The sequence below is a fragment of the Vespa crabro genome, chromosome 18 (assembly GCF_910589235.1).
Source record: "Vespa crabro chromosome 18, iyVesCrab1.2, whole genome shotgun sequence".
NCBI classification, from domain to species: Eukaryota; Metazoa; Arthropoda; class Insecta; order Hymenoptera; family Vespidae; genus Vespa; species Vespa crabro.
In genome coordinates this window covers 149,818-171,576 of record NC_060972.1, presented here as the reverse complement: position 1 = coordinate 171,576, position 21,759 = coordinate 149,818, and the positions used below count along the sequence as shown (strand labels likewise).

Below are 21,759 nucleotides of genomic sequence, written 5' to 3'. Positions count from 1 at the left end.
TTCAGACGATCTAAGTTCATGATAAACTTATAAATACTGAAAGTTCAAAAGGCTGTTTTTGTCACTTCCTCCCGTTAATGGAACTAAATTATATGACTATATTATCATGTAAAAAGGAAATGTATTGATAGGTCAAATGACGTTAGAAGAAAAAGACAAACAATTTTAATATGTTCGCACCGCGGAAAAGTACCGCTCCGCGGAAAAGTACCGCACCGCGGAAAAGTACCGCACCGCGGAAAAGGAATTTTCTCTACTGCACGTTACATTTTTTTCGAAATTTTGCAAAATATACTGCAGGTTTTTTTTGTTTATGCTGAGATAAAGTAAAGATTGATTGTCGTCATATATCTGTGATGTTGGGCTTTTAATGGAAATCGGTGCGTTACGGATATATAACGTTGACAATGAACTTGTTAAACTCATTATCATTGGAGACTTAACATTTCTCTCGAAAGCAGACATTATACGAAGTATAGGAATGCTCATCCTTTGTTATTCAAACGATAGTAAAATATCTTACGCATATCTTTGCTATACATTTTGGGATTTATATTATTTTTTTTGGTAATTTCATTAATTTTCCGCAATACTGATTTTTTTATTTTTTATAAAATTTATTCTTAACTACATTTCTTTTTATCTCCAAAACAATGGTCATATTTACCATGTTTTTTTCAGTTGGATATTAAAATATTCGAGTAATAAGATCAAATGTAGAGTGGTGATAGTCAACTATTAACTGAGAAAATTCGTTAAAAATATAAAAGAACGATAAATTTTTTAATGCCTAGATGTATACGTTTACTTCTTGGATAGAGAGAGAAAGTAAAGATATTCATAAAGAATTAAAAACATCAATGTATCTATTACTTATCGCGCAAAAAAGTCTTGAATAGTTTTATCTCTTTCAATCAAACTCGTTTTGATAGAACATCAAAATAACATGAAATTTTATTCAACATATACCATTTCCTTTTAAAATATTATATGGAAATATAACTTTTTAAATTGGTATAATCCGCTTGTAAATCATCCTCCGAAGATAGCATCTGTTATGTGACGAATTCAGATTTAAGGCATAATATGCACTCGTCGTCGAATGTAGTGAATAACTCGGGTATTAGTACACCGAAATATATGCTTTATTATGATGCCATTAATCAGTAAATGATAGTTGAAGAAGAGGATTTTTGTGAAAGGGTTAGGCCGAAGATCGAAATATATCTGTTGATCTGAACGATAGCTTTCACTAAAAGCATCTTTCTGGATATAGGTCAGATATCCACTTGAATTCTTTTATTTTGTTTATTCTTTTTTTATAGGTGAACCTTTATTTATATATTTATACCTCTTAAGGTTCACTCTTTATTTACTCTTTATATACCATTCGTCGATTCCCTTAACTCTTTCACACACATTAAGATAGTAATAAAAATATGTAGTGGACTATTACATAAATGTCCACACTCACAAAATCTTTCGTAGCGAATGTATTTATTCAAGTATCTTCATTCTAACGATGATATTTTTGCAAAATAATAACGGATGTACATATCTATGTAATGTAAGTATATATTACAATATGTGGTGTATGTATGGTTGTACATAAATGTGTGTGTGAATAAATATTTAATTTTTTTTTATTTCATTGTATTTTACTATTTCATTTATTTTATACCTATTCTTATTTCTTCTAGATATTAAATCGATATTAAAACGATAATAAATCGTTTTTTTTCTAATTGGGCATATTAGTATAAAATAACAATCGCTGTTTTTTTTGTTAATTAAACCTTTATCTTTAAAATGAGACCTTGTTCATTAAAATTGATCGAAAATTACTTCTGTTCTCATTGATGGCTACATAAATATAGATGTACAAATGCTGTATTCAACATTTATGGAAAAAAAAAAGTTTAGTACTATGCAGCGATTGCACTGCATGGTTTTGTTCGTAAATAGTCGATGTTCAGATTTTTTGAACATTTACGAACGCAAAGAAAAGCTTACACGGGGAAGTTACGATAACTCACTCAATCATTTTAATGAGTTTTCACCAGATGGATTTTATGGTAAAAATGAGGAAATACATGTTCAATCGTTTATGTCAAGGGATCTGAGTTTAAAATATTGTTAAATTTTGAAAAAATTTGTAGTTCTTTTTGGACCTTATAAACCAAAAAGAATGATGTTCTGTAAGTATTGAATAGTACATTGGCAAGCGTTCAGATTCGTAAGTAATAAACTAATTTAATCTTTTTTCCTCATTTAATAATTTAGTAAGGTGTTACTATCCAGTCTCTTTTATTTATTTCCCCCAATGATTGTTGACGTGAATTTAGCGGTGGTCTGTGCTAGATAGGACATAACAGCAGTATAATCTTCTACAATGACTAATGCATATAAAGTACATACATTTGTCGATTATTTCTTCAATATTAATAATTAGTAAACATATATATTATTTTTAATAAAGATCAAAACATGAGTTTATTTCAATCATTTACAAATTTTTTCTCCTAGCGCTGTTTTGTTATGGTTTCCTCTAGAAATTCACTTCATATTCGTATACTTTACTACTGTTGACGCACACGCGCGTCCCTCAAATGTTCAAAGTACCTTCTCTTATGAGAATATGTAACTATTAGGAATATCTACCCTTGGGGACTTGTTGGATACTTGCTAAGAGAATGCATAGATAAAAAACACATTGCCATCTTTGTCTGAGAACTTAAGAATTTTTAGTCAACTTACATCTTTCAGACCCACGACATCTAGACTCTCGAATCATATTAAACGTTACTGGTTATCACTCCTTCAAATATGGCCAGCACAACTATATTACACAAAGCCTTATTACACAAAACACATCAATAATTGTATCTTATTTCAACAAATATACTGTGATAGCTTCAATTCACGCAATATTTATTATCGCGTATTTACTTCACGAGTTTCACAGGATCTTTTAAAAGAACGTGCATTCTCCCATTAATAAGCGGAAACGTGGCGAACAGTATTTTGGTAACGGCCTGCAACGGTATCTTAACCTTGTGCCACCATTCTTATTCATAGCGACCAGTGGGTTATATAATGCTGACGACAAAGAAGAGACTGGAAATTCTCTGGGCAAATCGACTATCATCGCTGGTCCGGTGCGAGACGCGTATCTGGAAACGCTCTCAAAACTTGTACCTTCACGATGCAACAACTACTATTATTATAATAATGTATAATGCAATTATACAATACAATAACATAAACAGTAAAAAGAAGAAGAAAATGAAAAATATACTTATATTGTATGCATCGTGACACATGATGACGGTAATTTTTGATAACAAAAGAAGGAAAATTATATCATTTTATGTAATGGTTTGAAACGCGAATTTTCAAATCATGTCCTTGATAATTTCGAAACATGACCGACTATCTAGTACAAACGACATATGAAGAAAAGTACGAAACGTTTCTTTTCTTTTCGTCCGCTATATTTCTCTTTGTTTTATTATCTTATCGCAATGTTTTTCTCTCCATACTGTTTCTTCTTACTCATGATCAGTCGAAGATGATTGTTTTTACTATTACAATATAAAATGTATTAAATAATATCCTGATATATATAAATAATATTTAAGTACATATTTATTATTGTTATTATTATTACTAGTATTATTATCAGTAACAATAATAGCAGTATATTATTATTAGTAGTAATAATAACGGAAGTAATATAGAGTGGACTAGTCCTACAGGGGGAACCACATAAGAAAAAAGTGCTGAGAGTTCCATTTCATAGGTAGTATGGAAATGAACTCATGTTTTAATTTATATTAAAATAATATAAAATATAAGTATTCACTAATTATTTTACAGAAATTATTGGACAAATTGTTACTTTTATTACAGATTTATATACTAATTCTGGTATGTGTTAATCATATTTATTATTTTCTATGCATTTATCGTAATCCAAATGCGTACTGACGTATTCAGTACGGATTATTGTGGGATGCACACTATCATCAACGAAATATATACATATGGGAGAGTGAAAAGTGTGCGTTGAGAGATTCACTAATACTACTTACTCTACTCACACGGAACTGATTGTTATGTCGCGTGTAAGGAGAATAATGACAAGTTTATATACCGATATGATAGTCGCATGTCGAGCACCACGTTCCCCGCTTGATTAGTAATTCATATTTTGTTCATACAACTTCGAATAATCGAGAAGTTCGAATAATCTCCTTCGATCATGTAGGCCAAAATTCACAGGAATAGTGGCTGTTCGATGCCCGACGGCAAGATAGAATCAGACAATCAACTATTTTTGGCAGCTTTTCCAGACGGATTAATTAGTACCCTCATTGAAGTCAAATGCTCAGCTTCAATGAAAGATATGACACCAAAGGAAAGAATTGAACGTAAAAAATTACGTTCGAATCCTTCGATTCGAGAATCGATGCGGATTTTAGAAGCACAATACACTTATGACAATCAATGCTCGGTTTCCAAATATTAGCATGCCGCCATTTTTTATTTTACAGTAATAATATAAAATGTATTAAATACAGGAAGGAGTAAAGACTTTGTAGTATATTTCAATTGGAAAATCAAAAGTGGAAGAAGAAAATCAAGGTACTATAGTGCTATTTATTCGACTAAACCAGCCTTACATATAAGCGACTGTTTCGAGAGATACCATACAATGAAGAATATAGAACGAGTCATACATAAATATTGCAAAACTAAGTAGGTTTTTTCAGATTTGGACAACAAACTTTCTTATATTTACATAAATTTCTTATATTTAAATAAAGATTTAGTTTTTATAACGCACATGTTCAATGTGGATATTTTCTCAACTGCGCGCTAATACTTCTCGTTTATAGCGAGGCTCACTGGTCGCGCAACTCCGTCAAGAAGGATATATATATATATATACACATATACACACACACATATCGTACATTTACGATTTTTATATTTAATTCACTCACATATTTATTACTCTTTTTTATTTCTATTTTTCTCACAAACAATTCGCTATTATTTCTGTATCTTATTCAATTGATTCACTATTTCTATATCTTAATCAATCACACGTTAACTTGTTATTTCTCTATCTCACTCAATCATAATCTAATTCACAATATTTTTGTCTCAATGAAATACTCATCATTTCTCCAATTTACTCTCCCTAGTCACTCAATCACTCATATATTATTTCCTTTTCTTACAGAAGCACCCACAATTTCTTCACTTTTCTCATTCACACACTCACTTCTTACTTCTTCCTTTTACTAATACACATATTCACTCATTCCTATTTCTCTTCTTAACTCAATTGCAGAAATGAAGAGACATAGAGAGAGAGAGAGAGAGAAAAGAGAGAGAGAGAGAGAGAGAGAGAGAGAGAGAAGATACATCTTGCAGTCACGTTTATTTTGCGTCGAATCAAACGAAGTATCTACCTTTGAAATTTATTGAAGTAACATCATCGACAAAAGATCATCCGATCTTAGAATATTTCATATTTTCATTTCACATATGTATGTATTTATATTTAACATATCATTAAGCTATTGCGTACTCCGTTATTTTAATTTATATTCATAGAAACTCTTAGGTTTCAAATTTATAAATTTTCATTTCTTTTGATCGAAATTAATATTTACTATAATATTAGTACTATTATTACTACTGTTACTATTAGTACTAGTATCGAAACGATTTTTCACGAGACTGATCGTAAATGTTGAAAAATAGATTTACGAGAATTCGTATACATTTTTTAACTTTATTAAATCGAGAATTGATATGAAATTGATGAATTTAGATAATAATTTGTTCTAATGCACTATTATTAATCGTAGTTTAGAAATGTTTTAAATGAGATTTTATGCATAATAAAATCAACTTCTATGTATACATATATATATATATATATATATATATATATATATATATATATATATAATAACTATATATATATATATATATATATATATATAATAACTATATATATATATATATATATATATATATATATATATATATAATAACTTAATTTTTTTATTTTAACTCGTTTTAATTAGGGTGAAGTGACAAACGAAAATATGTTTCTCTGTGAACAAAGAAACGACAATTCACGTTTATTGTTCACTCTGTTAAATTTTATATTTTACTATCGTACTACTTCTCTCGTCTACGTTCTATTTCTTACTGCCAGTTTCTCTCCCCAAATCTTAACGGCTCGATTTGTAGGTAACAAAAGAATTTATAGATAACAAAAACAAAGAAAGGGCGCGTGACAAATCTACCTGGAGAAAGTATACTTTCTTTACATATATATATATAAAAGTGTAAAATATAAGTTTTATATATATAAGTGTAAAATAATTTACACTTATTTATCTTATTTATAACCGCACCCGAGATGTGATACACGATTTCCTGTATCACATTTTCAATGTTTACAATACGATGTCCCTTGTTCGACAATTCTCGCGTATGTTTCGTCAATTTGCACTTTGATTTCCTTGAGTGTAATAATTATGACTCATCAATTGATGATGTCAATCTGTTAATAGTAAGACTCAATAAACTTATAAGAGCCAGATGATCGAAAATACCAACAGCAACAGTAAATTTTAAACCACTTATTATAAATTATACAGATTATAATGACGGAATGCAGCAGCAATCTGGTTTAACAGAAAAGTTTCCCAGTTTTTGAATATTTCTGAATATTTCTGTAACCAGTAACTTATCTAAACAATTATTAATGAAAATAAAAGAAGAGACTAGGTATCTCGAGGCGAATTTGCAATTTTATAATTAGTGATACTTATTCATTTATCGAGATCATTATATATATGAGCATTGATCATTCTCCTATATTGTCTATGTATTAAAGAACAGGTTCAATGAATAATTTAACGTTTGTAAAGAAAATTATGCCAAGTGGAAAGTTTTTACAAATTCTACGATTTCTTTATATCAACGATGCAGATAGTAGTAGAAAAAACCCAAAAGTTATTGACAAAATTTATAAAATACAATCCATTATTGACTTTTTATTGATATGTTTCCTAAATACGTATTGACCAGGCCAATACATTATTGTAGATAGAACTTGATAAAGCAAGTATATGAAAAAGCAAGTATAAACTGTCATTCAGGTAGTGCATTTCTTTCAAACAAGCAACATTTGGCTTCAAAACATTTCGTACAACTGAATCTCAAACTGGTTATATCTTCAATTTTAAACTTTATACTGGACAATTGGTACGTGAATTAAAATCCAAGTCAGTTGGAATTTCTGGATCCATAGCGCTTCATTTATCAAAACATTTACTTCACCAAGGAAGAATACTCGATAATTGGTATTCATCTCCTGTATTATATAAGAAACTACATAATAATTATACTAATGTTTGTGACACTGTTTATGTAAAAAGAAAAGGAATGTCATGTGATGAAGAATTCTTAAAAAATATAAAAAGCTTAGAAAAAAGGCAAATGAGATATAATGAAATGATAGCTTTATGTGCAAGGATGGATAAAAGGATGGTATCAATTCTCATTATTATGCATAATCCTTACTTGGTGACAACTACCAAAATTGATTATACTACGGAACAATATATAAAAAAGCCAAATATCATTGTAGACATATAATACACATATGGGGGATAGATTATATTCATCAAGTTTCATATTAACATAAGTATTTGTCTCTTTATATGAAATTGTTTTTACGAACAAAGAAAAAGTTATCGTGAAATAAAAGGAGGTATTATTTCAGGCCTATTACAAAAATATTATATACCAATAGAAAATTCTGGCCATGGAAAAGGAATGTTAAAAAAAAACTTATATCGTATTTTAATGAAAACAATCCGCAAGATACCTCGTCTGAAGCATATGGTAAACATCGCCTCACTCAATATTTTATTCGGAACATGTCATGAACTACACTGAGTCACGAAATTTTTCGCCCATAGATATGAAGCGGTTATATATAAGTAATAAATTTTACATCTAATTCATTTTAATTAATGGAGTAAATATTAATGAGTTATATAAATAAGAAGAATATAATAGATACGTTTAATTATGGGTTATACAAATAGGTACGTTTGTATGAACTATGTACATATGTATGTAGACATACATATATTATAAAACATATTATGTTATATATTCAGGTCTTTTTTTTTAAATGATTTATTTTATGTTTCGTCGAATCCTTATTTGAAATGATTTATACTTTTACTTAAACAGTAAAATAGTATATTTATTATCATTAATTGTTTATTTCACCAAAGTAATTGTTACGTACTATTTTATTTATAAAAATTTCAAATATATACACACACATCCACATACTATACGCTCTCAGAACATCTGAAAATTAAAATATGGATAAATATTAACATTTTAAAATTGATCAGTATATCTAAAAAAATATTGTTAAATGAAGAACTAATCTCTCATGCATTAATCCTTTAACTACTGTCGACGTCTAAAGGCGTTTAGAAAACTTTCGCATGTGATACTACAGGCCCATAAAAATATTGCCCTTATTATGGTACTGTAAGCGCTTAAAGACGCTTAAACTTGTTCGGCCCACTGATACGGGTGGCGTCTATAGGCGCCCGGAAAATTTTATCGATCATAATTCCCACAGAGCCTATATCAATCAGATTTAAGTGAATAATAATTCAGCAATTACGTATTCCGTTAGAATTATATGTTATTTAAATATGATGGTATTTTAGTTATTTTTCCGTTTTATCCTTAACATGACAAATTGAGATAAGAAAATGTTCAGAAGAAATGCATGCAAGAGTAATACAACATTCTGATGGTTTAATGATTCTGATTCTGATTCTGATACTGATTCTGAAGAAACAAGTGATTTTAAAATGCCCGTTCCTTTTACAAATGTATGATTAAAAAACATCATTTTCTAACCTCTTCATCAGAATCAGAAGAAAATAACATAGAAACTACACCAAAGTAAAAAAAATGTAGAAATAAATTTTCATAAATACAGAGAAATTTTCAATCTATAATTCACGAATTTGATGATGAGAATAGTGGAATCAAAGCAAGTGTAATTGCGCAATCATCTATTCTTGATTTTTTTCAAATTTTCTTTACAAAAAGACTCATACACTTCATTGTCGAGCAAAATAACAAATATTCTGAAAACAGTACAAGAGACACTGTATATAATTCTAATGTAAATACTATTTCTGAGATGTATAATTTTTTGACCGTTACCATGCTAATGGCATAAATGTATAAGATATCTATATCAGATATTGATGTAAGAATAAGATAATAAGAACAGAATGGTTTGGAGAAATAATGTCAAAGGCTCAATATACATTATTACTAAAGAATCTGCATTTCTTTGGTAATGACATTAAAAATCACGATCAATTATAAAAATACGTTGTATTTTTGAACAATTAAAAACATTTTTTAAAATTGCATTTTATCCATATGGAAAGTTATGTATAGATGAAAGTGTCTTATTGTTTAAAGAAAAATGTTATTTCAAACAATATATACCGTCAAAAAGAAACAGGTTTGGGATCAAATCCTTTGTCTGTGTGAAAGCAAGACGGAATATATTCAAAATTTAAATGTATATTCCGGAGTATATTTAAATGTATATTTGTATAATATCTGAACACATATCACCAAAATCCATAGGAAAGTCCAGGCAGACAATAATGACACTTCTTGAATCATATCTTGGAAAAGGTCACAACTCCGTTTCCAATAATTGGTACAGCAGTCCCAATTTATTCTTTAAGTTACATAAATATTTAACCAACGCATATGAACGGTAACAAGAAATAGGTAAAATATATTAGAATTAAATAAAAAAATACAAATAATGAGTTATATAAAGAAATACAAAAAAAAAATGTATTTCGTTCAATAAAAAATATGTTAGGGTTGAAATAGATGGACAAATGGGAAGTGTGGACGATTTCCACCTATTATTGTCCCATTATGATTGAGAGAAACAAGAAGAAAAAATAATCAGTCCACAATATAGAATTGATTAGAAAAATACAATAGGAGTGGTTGACAAATTTGATCAGATTTTATATAGTCTGAATTCTACCAGAAAAAGGTTAAAATGACACAAGAAATTGTTTTTTCATGTGTTTGATTTAACTGTGTATAATACATTTGTTTTATATAGTTATACAATTGTAAGAAACTTATCTTTTAGTAAATTTCATTTATATTATATAAAACAAGTTTTACAAAAATACAGCTCAGGTAGAACACATGAAAGTAAATCGAAAGTACTGATAATGAGCCATTTTGTTTGCCATAAAGGCATTTTCCGTCTCCATACCTAAAAATGCAGCAATTCGGAGAAACGCAAAGCACAAATGTGTAGTGTGTAGAAAACATAAGAGAAGAAGTGAGACACATTACGAATGCATAAAATGTGATATAGGAATATGTTTCTAATTGTACCACCAATTGTACCACTGAATGGAAATACAACAAATTGATACTCTTTTTTAAGACGTTCTACCTTAAAAGAAAAGAAATTTAATAAAAAAAAATAAAATTTATGAAAATTACTTAAATGGAATAAATGTCGGCCAGATTCTAACAAATGACAATTGACATATTCTATGTTTTCAAGAGATAAATAATAGCCAAGACAATTAGCCCACAAAATAAGATCCTTCGATGTTCACAAGGAAGAAAATTCTTTGGACAAATTCGTTGACTGATAACATAGCATAACTGAGCTTCTAACATAACCAATGTCATTTTCGAAGACTTCATTTTCCATATCCTTATGTTTTAATGCATATCTCAGATGAAGTTCCAACATAACAGCAGTTTCTTTCGAACTTGGAGACTTTGAATAATATCATACAAAAACATGTACATATAATCTAATTATTATTTATTTAGTTCTTTAAGTATCAAAATAACCAACGATAGATAATATGTAGCCATAAGACATTCTCATCTCAGATGAAGAACAGTAATATAATCCGCAGTACAAAATAATGTTAATGGAATTCAAGCAAATTCTAAATCATCTTCTTGAAATTCTTTGTCCTGACATAATTCTCTCACCAATTCCTACAAAAAGAAAGATGTTGACCATCAATGTAGATGAAAATTTTTATTTCTTTAAAAAAAAAACGCATAAAATTACCTTCATCTCTTTAGAAGCTAAATGTATATCTTTACGGATTAAAATAATTTGTGAACCATTTCTAGGTTTATAGGTTCTTTCATGAGAAGATGAATCCAAACCAACGCAAGCTCGTTTTAAACGCGTAATAAGATCTTGTTCACTATGGAAAGATAATCCTTGTATCAAATTCGATGGTACATTATTCTTATTTTATATAAATGATAATGCAGCAACTATTAGGGTACCATTATTAGAGTCTTCTTGGTTTCGTAAAATAACGGAATAACCATTTTCTATCCAGGATAAAATAAATGCTAATGCCCTTTCAACTATGTTCAATATATGTACATATATATATATATATATATATATATATATATATATATATATATATATATATATATATATAAATATATATATATATTTACATATAATCGATTTTATTACGCATACAGTCTCATTCAAAAAATTTCTAAACTAGGATTAATAATAATTTATTAGTACAGATTTTTATCGAAATTCATCTATTTCATATCACTTTTCGATTTAATAAAGTTAAAAATGTATACGTATTCTCGCAAATTTATTTTCCAACATTTACGATCTTAACAATAATAAAGAATGTGAAAAATCGTTTCAGTACTAGTACTAATAATAACAATAATAACAGTAGTAGTGGTAGTAGTGGTAATAGTAAGTATTAATTTGAATCAAAGAAAATAAAGATTAATAAATTTTTAACCTATCAATCTCTAACTAATGAATATAAATTGAATTGACGTTGTACGCAATAGAACGATGGTATGTTAAATATAAATACATATATATATAAAAAGAAAATATTAAATGTTTTAAACTCGAACGATTTTTTTTTCAATAACGTTATTTCTATAAATTTCAAGGAAAGACATTTCGTATGATCCGACGTAGAGTACACATACTTGTACTACGTCCCTTCTCTTAACTTTTTTACCCTTTCTCACTCTCTCTTCCTCTCCTCTCAATCACTCTCTCTCTCTCTCTCGCTCTCTCTCTCTCTCTCTCTCTCTCTCTCTCTCTCTCTCTCTCTCTCTCTCTGTTTCTCTCTCCCCCCAATTATTTCTGTAATTGAATAAAGTAGAGAAATAGGAATTAGTGAATGTGAGTGCTAGCGAAAGGAAGAAGTAAGGAGTGAGTGTATTAATGAAAAAAGTGAAGAAATTGTGGCTGATTCGGTAAGAAAGAGAAAATAATAATTGTGTGAGTAAACGACTGGACAGAGTAAGATGGAGAATGTTTCATTGAAACAGAAGTAGTGAATTAGTGTATGAGTGAGTAAGATAAATAGTAAGATAACGTATGATTGAGTAAGATATAGAAAGAGTGAATTAATTGAATAAGATACAGAAATAGTTGTGAATAGTTTGCGGATAAGACAGAGTAATAAGTATGTGAGTGAATTAAATGTAGAAATGGTAAATGTATAATATATATGTGTATAAATATATATATATATATATATATATATATATATATATATATATGTAAAGAAATTATACTTTCTTCAGATAGATTTGCCGCGCGTCTCATATCCCGCCCTTCCATTGTCCTTTATTATTTACAATTTCTTTTGTGACATACAAACCGAGCCGTTAAGATTTGGAAGAGAAACGAACAGTATGAAATATAACGTAGAAGAGAAAAGTAACACGAGAGCTATAAGGAAATTTATAATATATATTAAATAAAATTTAACATTGTGAATAATAAACGTAAATTGTCGTTTCTTTTGTTCACAGGTAAGAGTAATTAGGAGTTAAGCATTAACTAACAAATAAAGATTTATCACTTTTGTTCACAGAGAAACACATTTTCGTTTGTCATTTCACCCTAATTAAACCGAGATATTATATATATATCCCTTTCCGGACGAGAAGTTTTGGCACACAGTTGAGAAAATATACACGTTGAACATTTGCGTTATAAAAACTAAATCTTTATTTAAATACACGAAAATTTTTTGTCCAAATATAAAAAAACCTATTTAGTTTTGCTACGTTTATGTATGACTTGTTTTATATTTTTCATGGTGTGGTATCTTTCGAAGCAGTCGCCTGTATGTAAGGCTGGTTTAGCCAAACAAATAGCTTCTATAGTACCTTGATTCTCTTCTTCCACCTTTGATTTTCCAATTGGAACAACCACAATTTTTACTCCTTCCTGTATGTAATGCATTTTATATTATAATAATAAAATAAAAAATGGCGGCTTGCTAATATTTGGAAACCTAGGATTGATTGTCATAAGCATGTTGTGCTTCTAAAATCCGCGTCTATTCTCGAATCGAAAGATTACGTCCTTTGAGGGAATCGACAATTTCAGGTAAAAGGCACTCGTAAGCTTCTCCTTTATTTTATCTGAACAAAAGCAATTGTTTTCTTTCTATTTTATCTACACTCATTCTTTTCGGTATCCAAAGAATAAAATAATATCATTGTCTTTGAGTGACGTGTAAAAAAATTCTGCACTTGGTATTTGTACCTGTCAGAGCCTTTTCATTTCGGGATACCATTTTGAAGGTGTATGAACATAATCTTTGTACGTCCAATTCTTTCCATTGACGTCATATCCTTCATTGAAACTGGGCATTTGACTTCACTGAGGATACCAATTAACCCGTTCGGAAAAGCCAAGAATATTTAATGTTTGTCTATAATCAGATCCATATCTTCAATATCGAGTCCGTACTCGGTGGAGAATCGTCTAATTGGCAATGGCTCTTTTTCAATTACCCACCTAGTATTATTATGTCCCTTGAAACGGGGATATCTAATGAATTCTATTAATTTTACACATAACGTGTGCGGCCTCCTTTTACAAATTTTTCCAAACATTGGAGCAGTTAATCGTTTTCGATCTTGCTCATTCCATTCGAAAGAATTTGCTTATCCACAAGTTTCGCACTCGATTTTGAAAGGGTCTTCTTTATTTAACGATTCTACAAATAGTTTTTTGGCATGCATCAAGTATTTATCACATAAATAGGATGACTGAGGACAAATCACGTCTGTTTCATAATCTTCGTCGTTTTCAATATGAAATTTCTTTGCGGGATATTGAGAGTTTTTTACTTTTCGTGAATCACAAATTCGACATTTTCTATTCACATACTGTAAAGTAAAGTTGTCCGTACCGTTACTTGACAATTAATTATTTATTTCCCGATGCAATGAATCATCAGAATTCATAATGATGACAGCAGCTTTGCATCGAGCTTGATATGAGCCGCTTAAGACAAAGTTTGTTATGGAAGTGCCATATCAAACTGGACGCGTTAGCTGTTACGTAATGCATTGACGATAATATTTCGTTATAAATACCAATGGTTTGCATTCTCTGTACGTGATTAATATCACCAGGTTTTTCTTTACTAGTGTAATTATATTTGCTACATTTTTCATGATAGACAAAAAGATACTAGAGCTCATTGCGAATATATTACTGTAATTCCTCCACGTTGATATAAAGGCTGTTTTTGTTACCCTTTACAATATTTTACAGCTGCCGTAACAGCGAATCGCAAACGTTTCAAATGTTTCTACAAGATATTTCGCTGAATGATGGGGCCATGATACTTTTTTACACAAAGACTCTGCAAAAGGCTACAATAGTTTTGTAATATATGATTGCGGCATTTACTCTTTTCGATTAGTAATTCTGGGCAGTACGGCAAAGAGTTTATCAATTTCCGGTGTACGTTGTCCTCAGCCCTGATCAATTTGACATATTTCAAACCGTGCATCTCGACGTTACAATGAAACGTGTAACTGTTATTCTGTGTAATTCCATCTGTGTTGTCAGACCATAACAATTCTTGTAGCATTGATGATCGCAAAAAGCTACTTTTGTACCATATAACCGATCGCAGATAGAACAATATTTATTATGCACCTCCATATATAAAATCTTTTTTGTTTAAAAACTGAAGATTGCAGCTACGCCCGATAACAAATTATACAGTTTCTTATATTACCTTTTGACCTATCCGTGACGACGGTGATACAAAGTATACCACCGTGATTGACTTCTTCTTTTAGATAAGCAATACACGTCTTCTCCTGTATAGCTTCGGACATTAGTCTATATGTCGTACTACGAAAATATTGTGATACAATAGTAAGGTATTTTATTCATATACTTTTGGAGAAGTTTGTGATATTTATCACGGCACAAAGTTCTTCTAATTGCGATTATCTGCTGCTAGATATTATTCAGGCGTTGTCATTCGAATTTATTTCCGATGCATGATCACTTTCTTTCAACCTGACTAAGCAAACCACATTTATTACATATTAATTTTATTATACTTATTAAACTATTCGTGCTTACTTGTATAGTATCCAAACATGGTTTTTGTAAATTTTCACTTTATGTGCTGGATAGTCATTCAATTTTTTTTATGGAATTATTTCTTCTTCCTTCTTCCTTGAAGTCAATGGATTGCCTCTATTTTTTCTTCCGCTTGTTAGAAGACCTTTCTTAGCTGATATTTTTAAAACTCACTCGCGTGACAAAAATGATGAAACTGAGACACTTCGACTAATCGTGAATTAAAAAAATGTTCGGAAACAATTGCATTACGATCAGATATGGACATGCTATCATATATTTCATAGCATCTATTGACAAGGATATTATATTACTAGTTAATGTTTTATTAAGCAAATTAAGAAGACTAGGGTCATCATATCTTTTGAATATTTATTAAAATAATATTTTTTAAAGAAGAATTCATAGCTGTTGTGCATTTTTATTTGTTTTAAGTTTTTTGATTAAACAACGTTACATATCGTAAAAACTGGACGTTGAATACAAAAATGTTTCAGATAAAGATTGTTTCAAACAACTTTTCAATGTTCAAATGTTTAGTTCAACTGTTTTATTTTATTAAGTAGGAAAAAATAAAATTTTGATAAAAAAATTTTTGCCATAATTTACAGGCCATGAGAAGGAAACTGTAAACTTATGAGTAAGTCCTGTTAGAAAGTATCAACTATTATTAAATCGAATAAAATACGAGTATTAAATCCAAGACAAGGGATAAGTATGTACTTAGATTATAGATGTTTAATATAGATAAGAATAGAAATAAAATAGTTAACGTTGAGTGTTGTTTCTTAAGGAAGAAAGTGAAATAAATGCTTTTTGCTAACAAAGCTAAATACAAGCTTATGACTGTTCACTACCTTCTGTTCAAAGCATGTGTGACTTCAACAGTAGATATGGACGAATTATGAATTACAAATTAAACGGGGAACGTTGTCCTCGCCATGCGTCTATCGTAATTAACAGAAGTAATTTTCGACCAATTTTAATGAACAAGATCTCATTTAAAAGATGAAGGTTTAGTCTACAGCGCTCTTTCGGCGAAGTTTGGAAATAGCTTTTTATTTTTGCATAAATTTTTCTTGAGTAAATACCTTTTTTTGATATTATTTTTTTTCGAAGAAAATAAAGCTTTTTTAAAAATCTGGCGAAAGGGTGCTGTAGATTAAACCTTCGTCTTTAAACTGAAATCCCGTTCGTTAAAATCGGCTAAGAATTGCGCCTACTCTCATTGATGACGTAATCCATTAAAAACCAAAAGGTATTGAACACACTTAAAAATCAAAAATTTTGTATTCACAAAAGAAATAAGCGAAAGGTGCAAAAATCAAAATAAAAAATAAAAAAAAATGTTAATTATTTTATTTTAATATGTCCAATTAGAAGAATAAACGACTTATTGCTTCAGAAGAAATAAAAATAGGTATAAAAGAAATTAAATAGTAAAATATAATAAAATTTTTAAGAATAATTAAATATTTATATACACGTTTGTTTATGTACATATATACATCCATACATACAGAACATATTGTAATATATACTTACATTACGTATATATATATTATTTTAAATATATATTTTATAAAAATATTATTTTACAATAATACATTTGATATTATTTAACAAAAATATCATCGTTAGAATGAAGATACTTGAATAAATACATTCGCTATGAAAGATTTTACGAGTGTGAGCGTGTTATATAATAGTTCACTACATATTATTATTACTATCTTAAGGTGTGTGAAACAGTTAAGAGAGTCGACAAAGGGTATATAAAGTGTAAATAGAGAGTAAACCTTAAACGTGCTACAGAGAAAAAGTAAGGTAAGAGAATTCGAGTGGATGAATAACCTCTATCCAGAAAAGTGCTTCTAGTGAAAGTCATCGTTCAGATCGCCATTTTCATTTCGATCTTCGGCCTAATCCTTTCACAAAAATCCCCTCATTCAACTATCATTTACTGATTAATGGCATCATAATAAAGCATATATTTCGGTGTACTAATTCCCGAGTTATTTACTGCATTCGACGAGGAGCTCAAATTTTTCTCTAAAAATGAATTTGTCACATAACAGATGCTATCTTCGGGGGATAATCTACAGGAAGATTGTAAAGATTTAAAAAATTTTATTTTGATATAATATTTTAAAAGGAAATGATACATGTTCAACAAGATTTCATGTTATTGTAATATTCTATCGAAAAGAGTTTGATTGAAAGAGATAAAACTATTCAAGACTTTTTTGAGGGATAAGTAAAAGATATATTGATGTTTTTAATGCTTTATAAACATCTTTACTTTCTCTCTCTATCCAAGACGTAAACGTATACCTTTAGATTTTAAAAAATTTATCGATGAATTTTCTCAGTTAATAATTGACTACCACCGTTCAACATTTAATCTTATTATTCGAATATTTATATCTCCAATTGAAAAAGACATGGTGAATATGACCATTGTTTTAGAGATAAAAAGAAATGTACTTAAGAATAAATTTTATAAAATGTATAAAACTTAGTACTGTAGAAAATTAATGCAATTACCAAAAAAAAACATAATAAATCCCAAAAAATATAGCAAAGATATGCGCAAGTTATTTTACTATCGTTAGAATAATGAGAATGAGCCTTCTTACATTTTGTAAAATGTCTGCTTTCGAGAAGTCTCCAATGATAACATGGGTTTAATAATGTTAGTTGCCAGCGTCATATATCTGTAACGCATCGATTTTCATTAAAAGTCCAACGTCACAGTAATATGAAGGCATTCTTTATATTATTTCTGCATAAATTAATACAAATCTACAGTATATTTTGCAAAATTTTGAAAAAAATGTAATGCGCAGTGGAGAGAATTTCTTTTCCGTGATGTGGTATCGAACGTATTAAGGTTGTTAGTTTTTTACTTCTAACGGAGTTTGACGTATCAATACATTTTCTCTTTACATGATAATATAGTAATATATTCGAGTTCTGTTAACGATAGGAAATCTCATGAGCAGCCTATTGAACTTTTAGTATTTATAAGTTAACCATGAACTTAGGTCGTCTGAATAGCAACATATTCAAAATAGGTCGGGTAAATCTGCGTAAAAATACGAAGGAACAAACTTATCGTAATATAGAGCTATACATAACGGACAATGTGATTACGTGATCGTCGCTGGATCAAATCTTTGCCTTCATCCATTCCTAACTTTGCAATTTAAACGTTTAGGTATTGATTATGATATTTTTTTGAAGCATTTGTCCTTTTTTCTCAAATTATCATAAGAGTATTAAACAATTATTCTACCTTGTACCACTCTAATAGGAATATTGGCTGAGGATGGTCGTTGCAAGTGTTTCGATGAAGATGCAGATGGTTACGTGCGCAGCGAAGCCGTAGTTGTTGCATTTCTGCAAAAAAGAAAAAATGCTAAAAGAATCTATGCAACAGTTATCCATGCGAAAACAAATTGCGATGGTTATAAGGAACCGGGAATAACATTTCCTTTTGGCCAAATTCAGAGAACTCTTTTCAAAGAATTCTACGAAGAATGCGGTGTACCAACAGCTTGTATAAATTACATCTAAGCTCATGGTACAGGAACTAAAGTCGGTGATCCTGAAGAAATAAATGTTATAGATCAGATTTTCACGAAAAACAGAACCAATCCTCTTAAAGTCGGTTCCATCAAATCAAATTTGGGTCATACTGAACGAGCCAGTGGAATGTGCTCCATTGCCAAGGTAAACATATTTTGAAGTATAAGATGAGACAACTAATCGTTCATTTTCGTTTCTTTGATATTTTAGAGGCGATAATATCGATGGAGTCAGGCCTAATACCCCCAAATATCAATCGTAATCAACAACGCAAAGACGTAAAAGCTTTCACAGAAGGGAGAATCATGGCTGTTACCGAAACGTCTCCGCTTGATGGGGAATACATAGCCATTAACTCTTTCGGCTTTGGTGGTGCTAATGCTCATATCTTACTTAAATCAAATCCAAAAACAAAGGTCAATAAAGGATTGCCAAATGACGATTTGCCAAGAATCGTAACTGTTTCTGGACGTACCGAAGAAGCAATTGTAACCATATTAAATGATGTAAGTGAAACGTTCTTTTAAATAGAAAACATAAAGATATTATACTTGATTATTCTAGAATAAAATAGAGCAATACAATTTCAACATCCTATTACGTAGATCGATAATCGACCGATAGATGTCGAATTTATTCGTCTCTTTCATGATGTTCATTTCAAAGAAACATCAGGTCATTTATGTCGGAGATACACGATAACTAGTTCTAAATCATCCGACGAAAAATTGAGAGAGATTGAAAATTATTCTGGTATAAAAAAAACCAATATTGTTTATTTTTTCTGGAATGGGATCGCAATGGTCTGAAATGGGTACGAAAGTTTTTGTTCTTTTATTTCTTCGTAACTATAAAAATAATAACCATTGCGTACTGGAACGTAGAATTTGTAATTCACAGGTCAAAGTCTAATGTCATTCCCTATATTTGCTAAAGCTATAGAGAAATGCGACGCTGTATTAAAGCAGTATAAATTGAATATTTATAAAATTTTAACTGAAAAAGATAATAGCATGTTCGACAATATCTTGCATTCGATCTTCGGAATTGCTGCAGTTCAGGTAATATCGACAATTATTTAATTATTTGGGAGAAGTGCATTCTTTCGATAAGATCTAACAAAAGGAAAATATCTTTATAGATTGGCTTGGTAGATCTTCTAATTTCCGTAGGTGTAGTACCAGACTGCATCATCGGGCATGCCGTTGGTGAACTTGGTTGTGCGTACGCAGATGAATGTTTTACAGCAGAGGAAATGATATTAGCAGCATATTCGCAAGGAATTGTCTTGATAGAAACAAAAATATCTCATGGTTCTATGTCAACGGTAAGGCTTTCCTATGAAGATCTGAAGAATTGCTGTCCTGCTGATATCGTCATCGCATGTCATAATGGAACTAAAAGTACAACAGTTAGCGGACCGACCGATTCTGTGAAGAAATTCGATAAAATTACAGGTTCGTTTGAAGATAATTAGGAACTAGTCAATAAAATTATTCCTTACTATTAAATTAATTTTTTTGAATGTGTTTGTATTTGGCAGGCAACTGATGTTATCGTGGAATAAGTAGCGTGCAATAATATATCTTATCATAGCCGTTATATCGAAGCAGTTTGATCGAATCTTTTTGTATACTTAAAAAAGTGATACCAGTAGCGAAGACATGAAGTAAAAAATGACTTAGTTCATCGATGCTACGAAACGCGTGGTCGACATCAGCCGCAAAACTCTCGTCAGCAGAGTATCATACCAATAACATGTTGAAACCAGTACTGTTTGAGGAAACATTAGCTCTGATTCCCGACAATGTTGTCACAATTGAAATTGGATTGCAAAGTCTACTACAATCGAATTTAAGAAAATCATTGCAACCAACCGTAAGGAATATTGCATTAAATCATCTAAGTTATAAAGATAACGTGATCATTTTTCTACAAGCATTAGGGAAGCTTTATAACAGCGGTATACAGCTTGATCTTGCTAAATTATATCCACACATAGAATATCCGGTCAGTAGAGGTACTCCAATGATATCCCTCCTCATTAGGTAAGAATTACGTGGATATAGAAAACGAAAAAGGCTAATGATTATTTCTTCTGAATGTAATGTAAAAATTCGATGTTATTATGTGATTAGATGGAAATATTCAGACGACTGGTTTGTGGCAGATTACAAAAGACAAAAAAGAATTGATTCTGGTGAACGAATATTTGAAATATCGATCGATTATGAAGAATATCAGTACGTTAGTGGTCACGTGGTCGATGGTAGAAATTTGTTTCCAGCGACAGGATTTTTATGTTTAGTTTGGGAAACTTTCGGCATGATGATAGGACGATTGTACACGAAAGTATCTGTTGTTATTGAAAATGTAAAGTTTAATCGAGCTACCACCATTCCGAAAGAAGGCAAAATTGAAATGATAATCATAATTGAAAAAGTTTCTTTCCACAACTTGTATCTATATATTGTTTTATTTAGAATTTAACATATGTCGATCTACTAACAAACAGGCAGCGGTAATTTCGAAGTGGTTGAAGGAGGTCTTGCTATTGTTACTGGATTGATTCGTGTTGCAACTAACTT

The 21,759-nt window shown here is 30.0% G+C and overlaps 3 protein-coding genes across 3 annotated transcripts in view; 2 read left to right on the top strand and 1 right to left on the bottom strand.

Annotated features, from left to right (window-relative positions):
* LOC124430421 (fatty acid synthase-like) overlaps positions 1 to 21,759 on the bottom strand; it is a 104,641-nt gene that overhangs the window by 11,999 nt on the left and 70,883 nt on the right. The window lies entirely within an intron of this gene.
* Positions 18,618 to 19,330, top strand: LOC124430453 (fatty acid synthase-like). The gene is made up of 3 exons (XM_046977046.1): positions 18,618 to 18,699; positions 18,897 to 19,127; positions 19,173 to 19,330. Exons 1-3 carry the CDS (start codon positions 18,618 to 18,620, stop codon positions 19,328 to 19,330), a joined length of 471 nt encoding a protein of 156 aa, XP_046833002.1.
* Positions 18,746 to 21,759, top strand: part of LOC124430420 (fatty acid synthase-like) — a 112,170-nt gene continuing 109,156 nt past the window's right edge. Inside the window, exon 1 of the mRNA XM_046976977.1 lies at positions 18,746 to 18,800. The gene's annotated coding sequence lies outside the window, so the exon portion shown is untranslated. The remainder of the gene's footprint in view (positions 18,801 to 21,759) is intronic.

Excerpts from the sequence above, each read along its gene's own strand:
- LOC124430453 (XM_046977046.1), top strand. The coding sequence starts at position 18,618 with ATGAACTTAGGTCGTCTGAATAGCAACATATTCAAAATAGGTCGGGTA. Across the intron at positions 18,700-18,896 it reads TACGAAGGAACAAACTTATC|GAATATTGGCTGAGGATGGT; the intron begins GTAATATAGAGC and ends CCACTCTAATAG. Across the intron at positions 19,128-19,172 it reads AGAATTCTACGAAGAATGCG|GAACTAAAGTCGGTGATCCT; the intron begins GTGTACCAACAG and ends CTCATGGTACAG.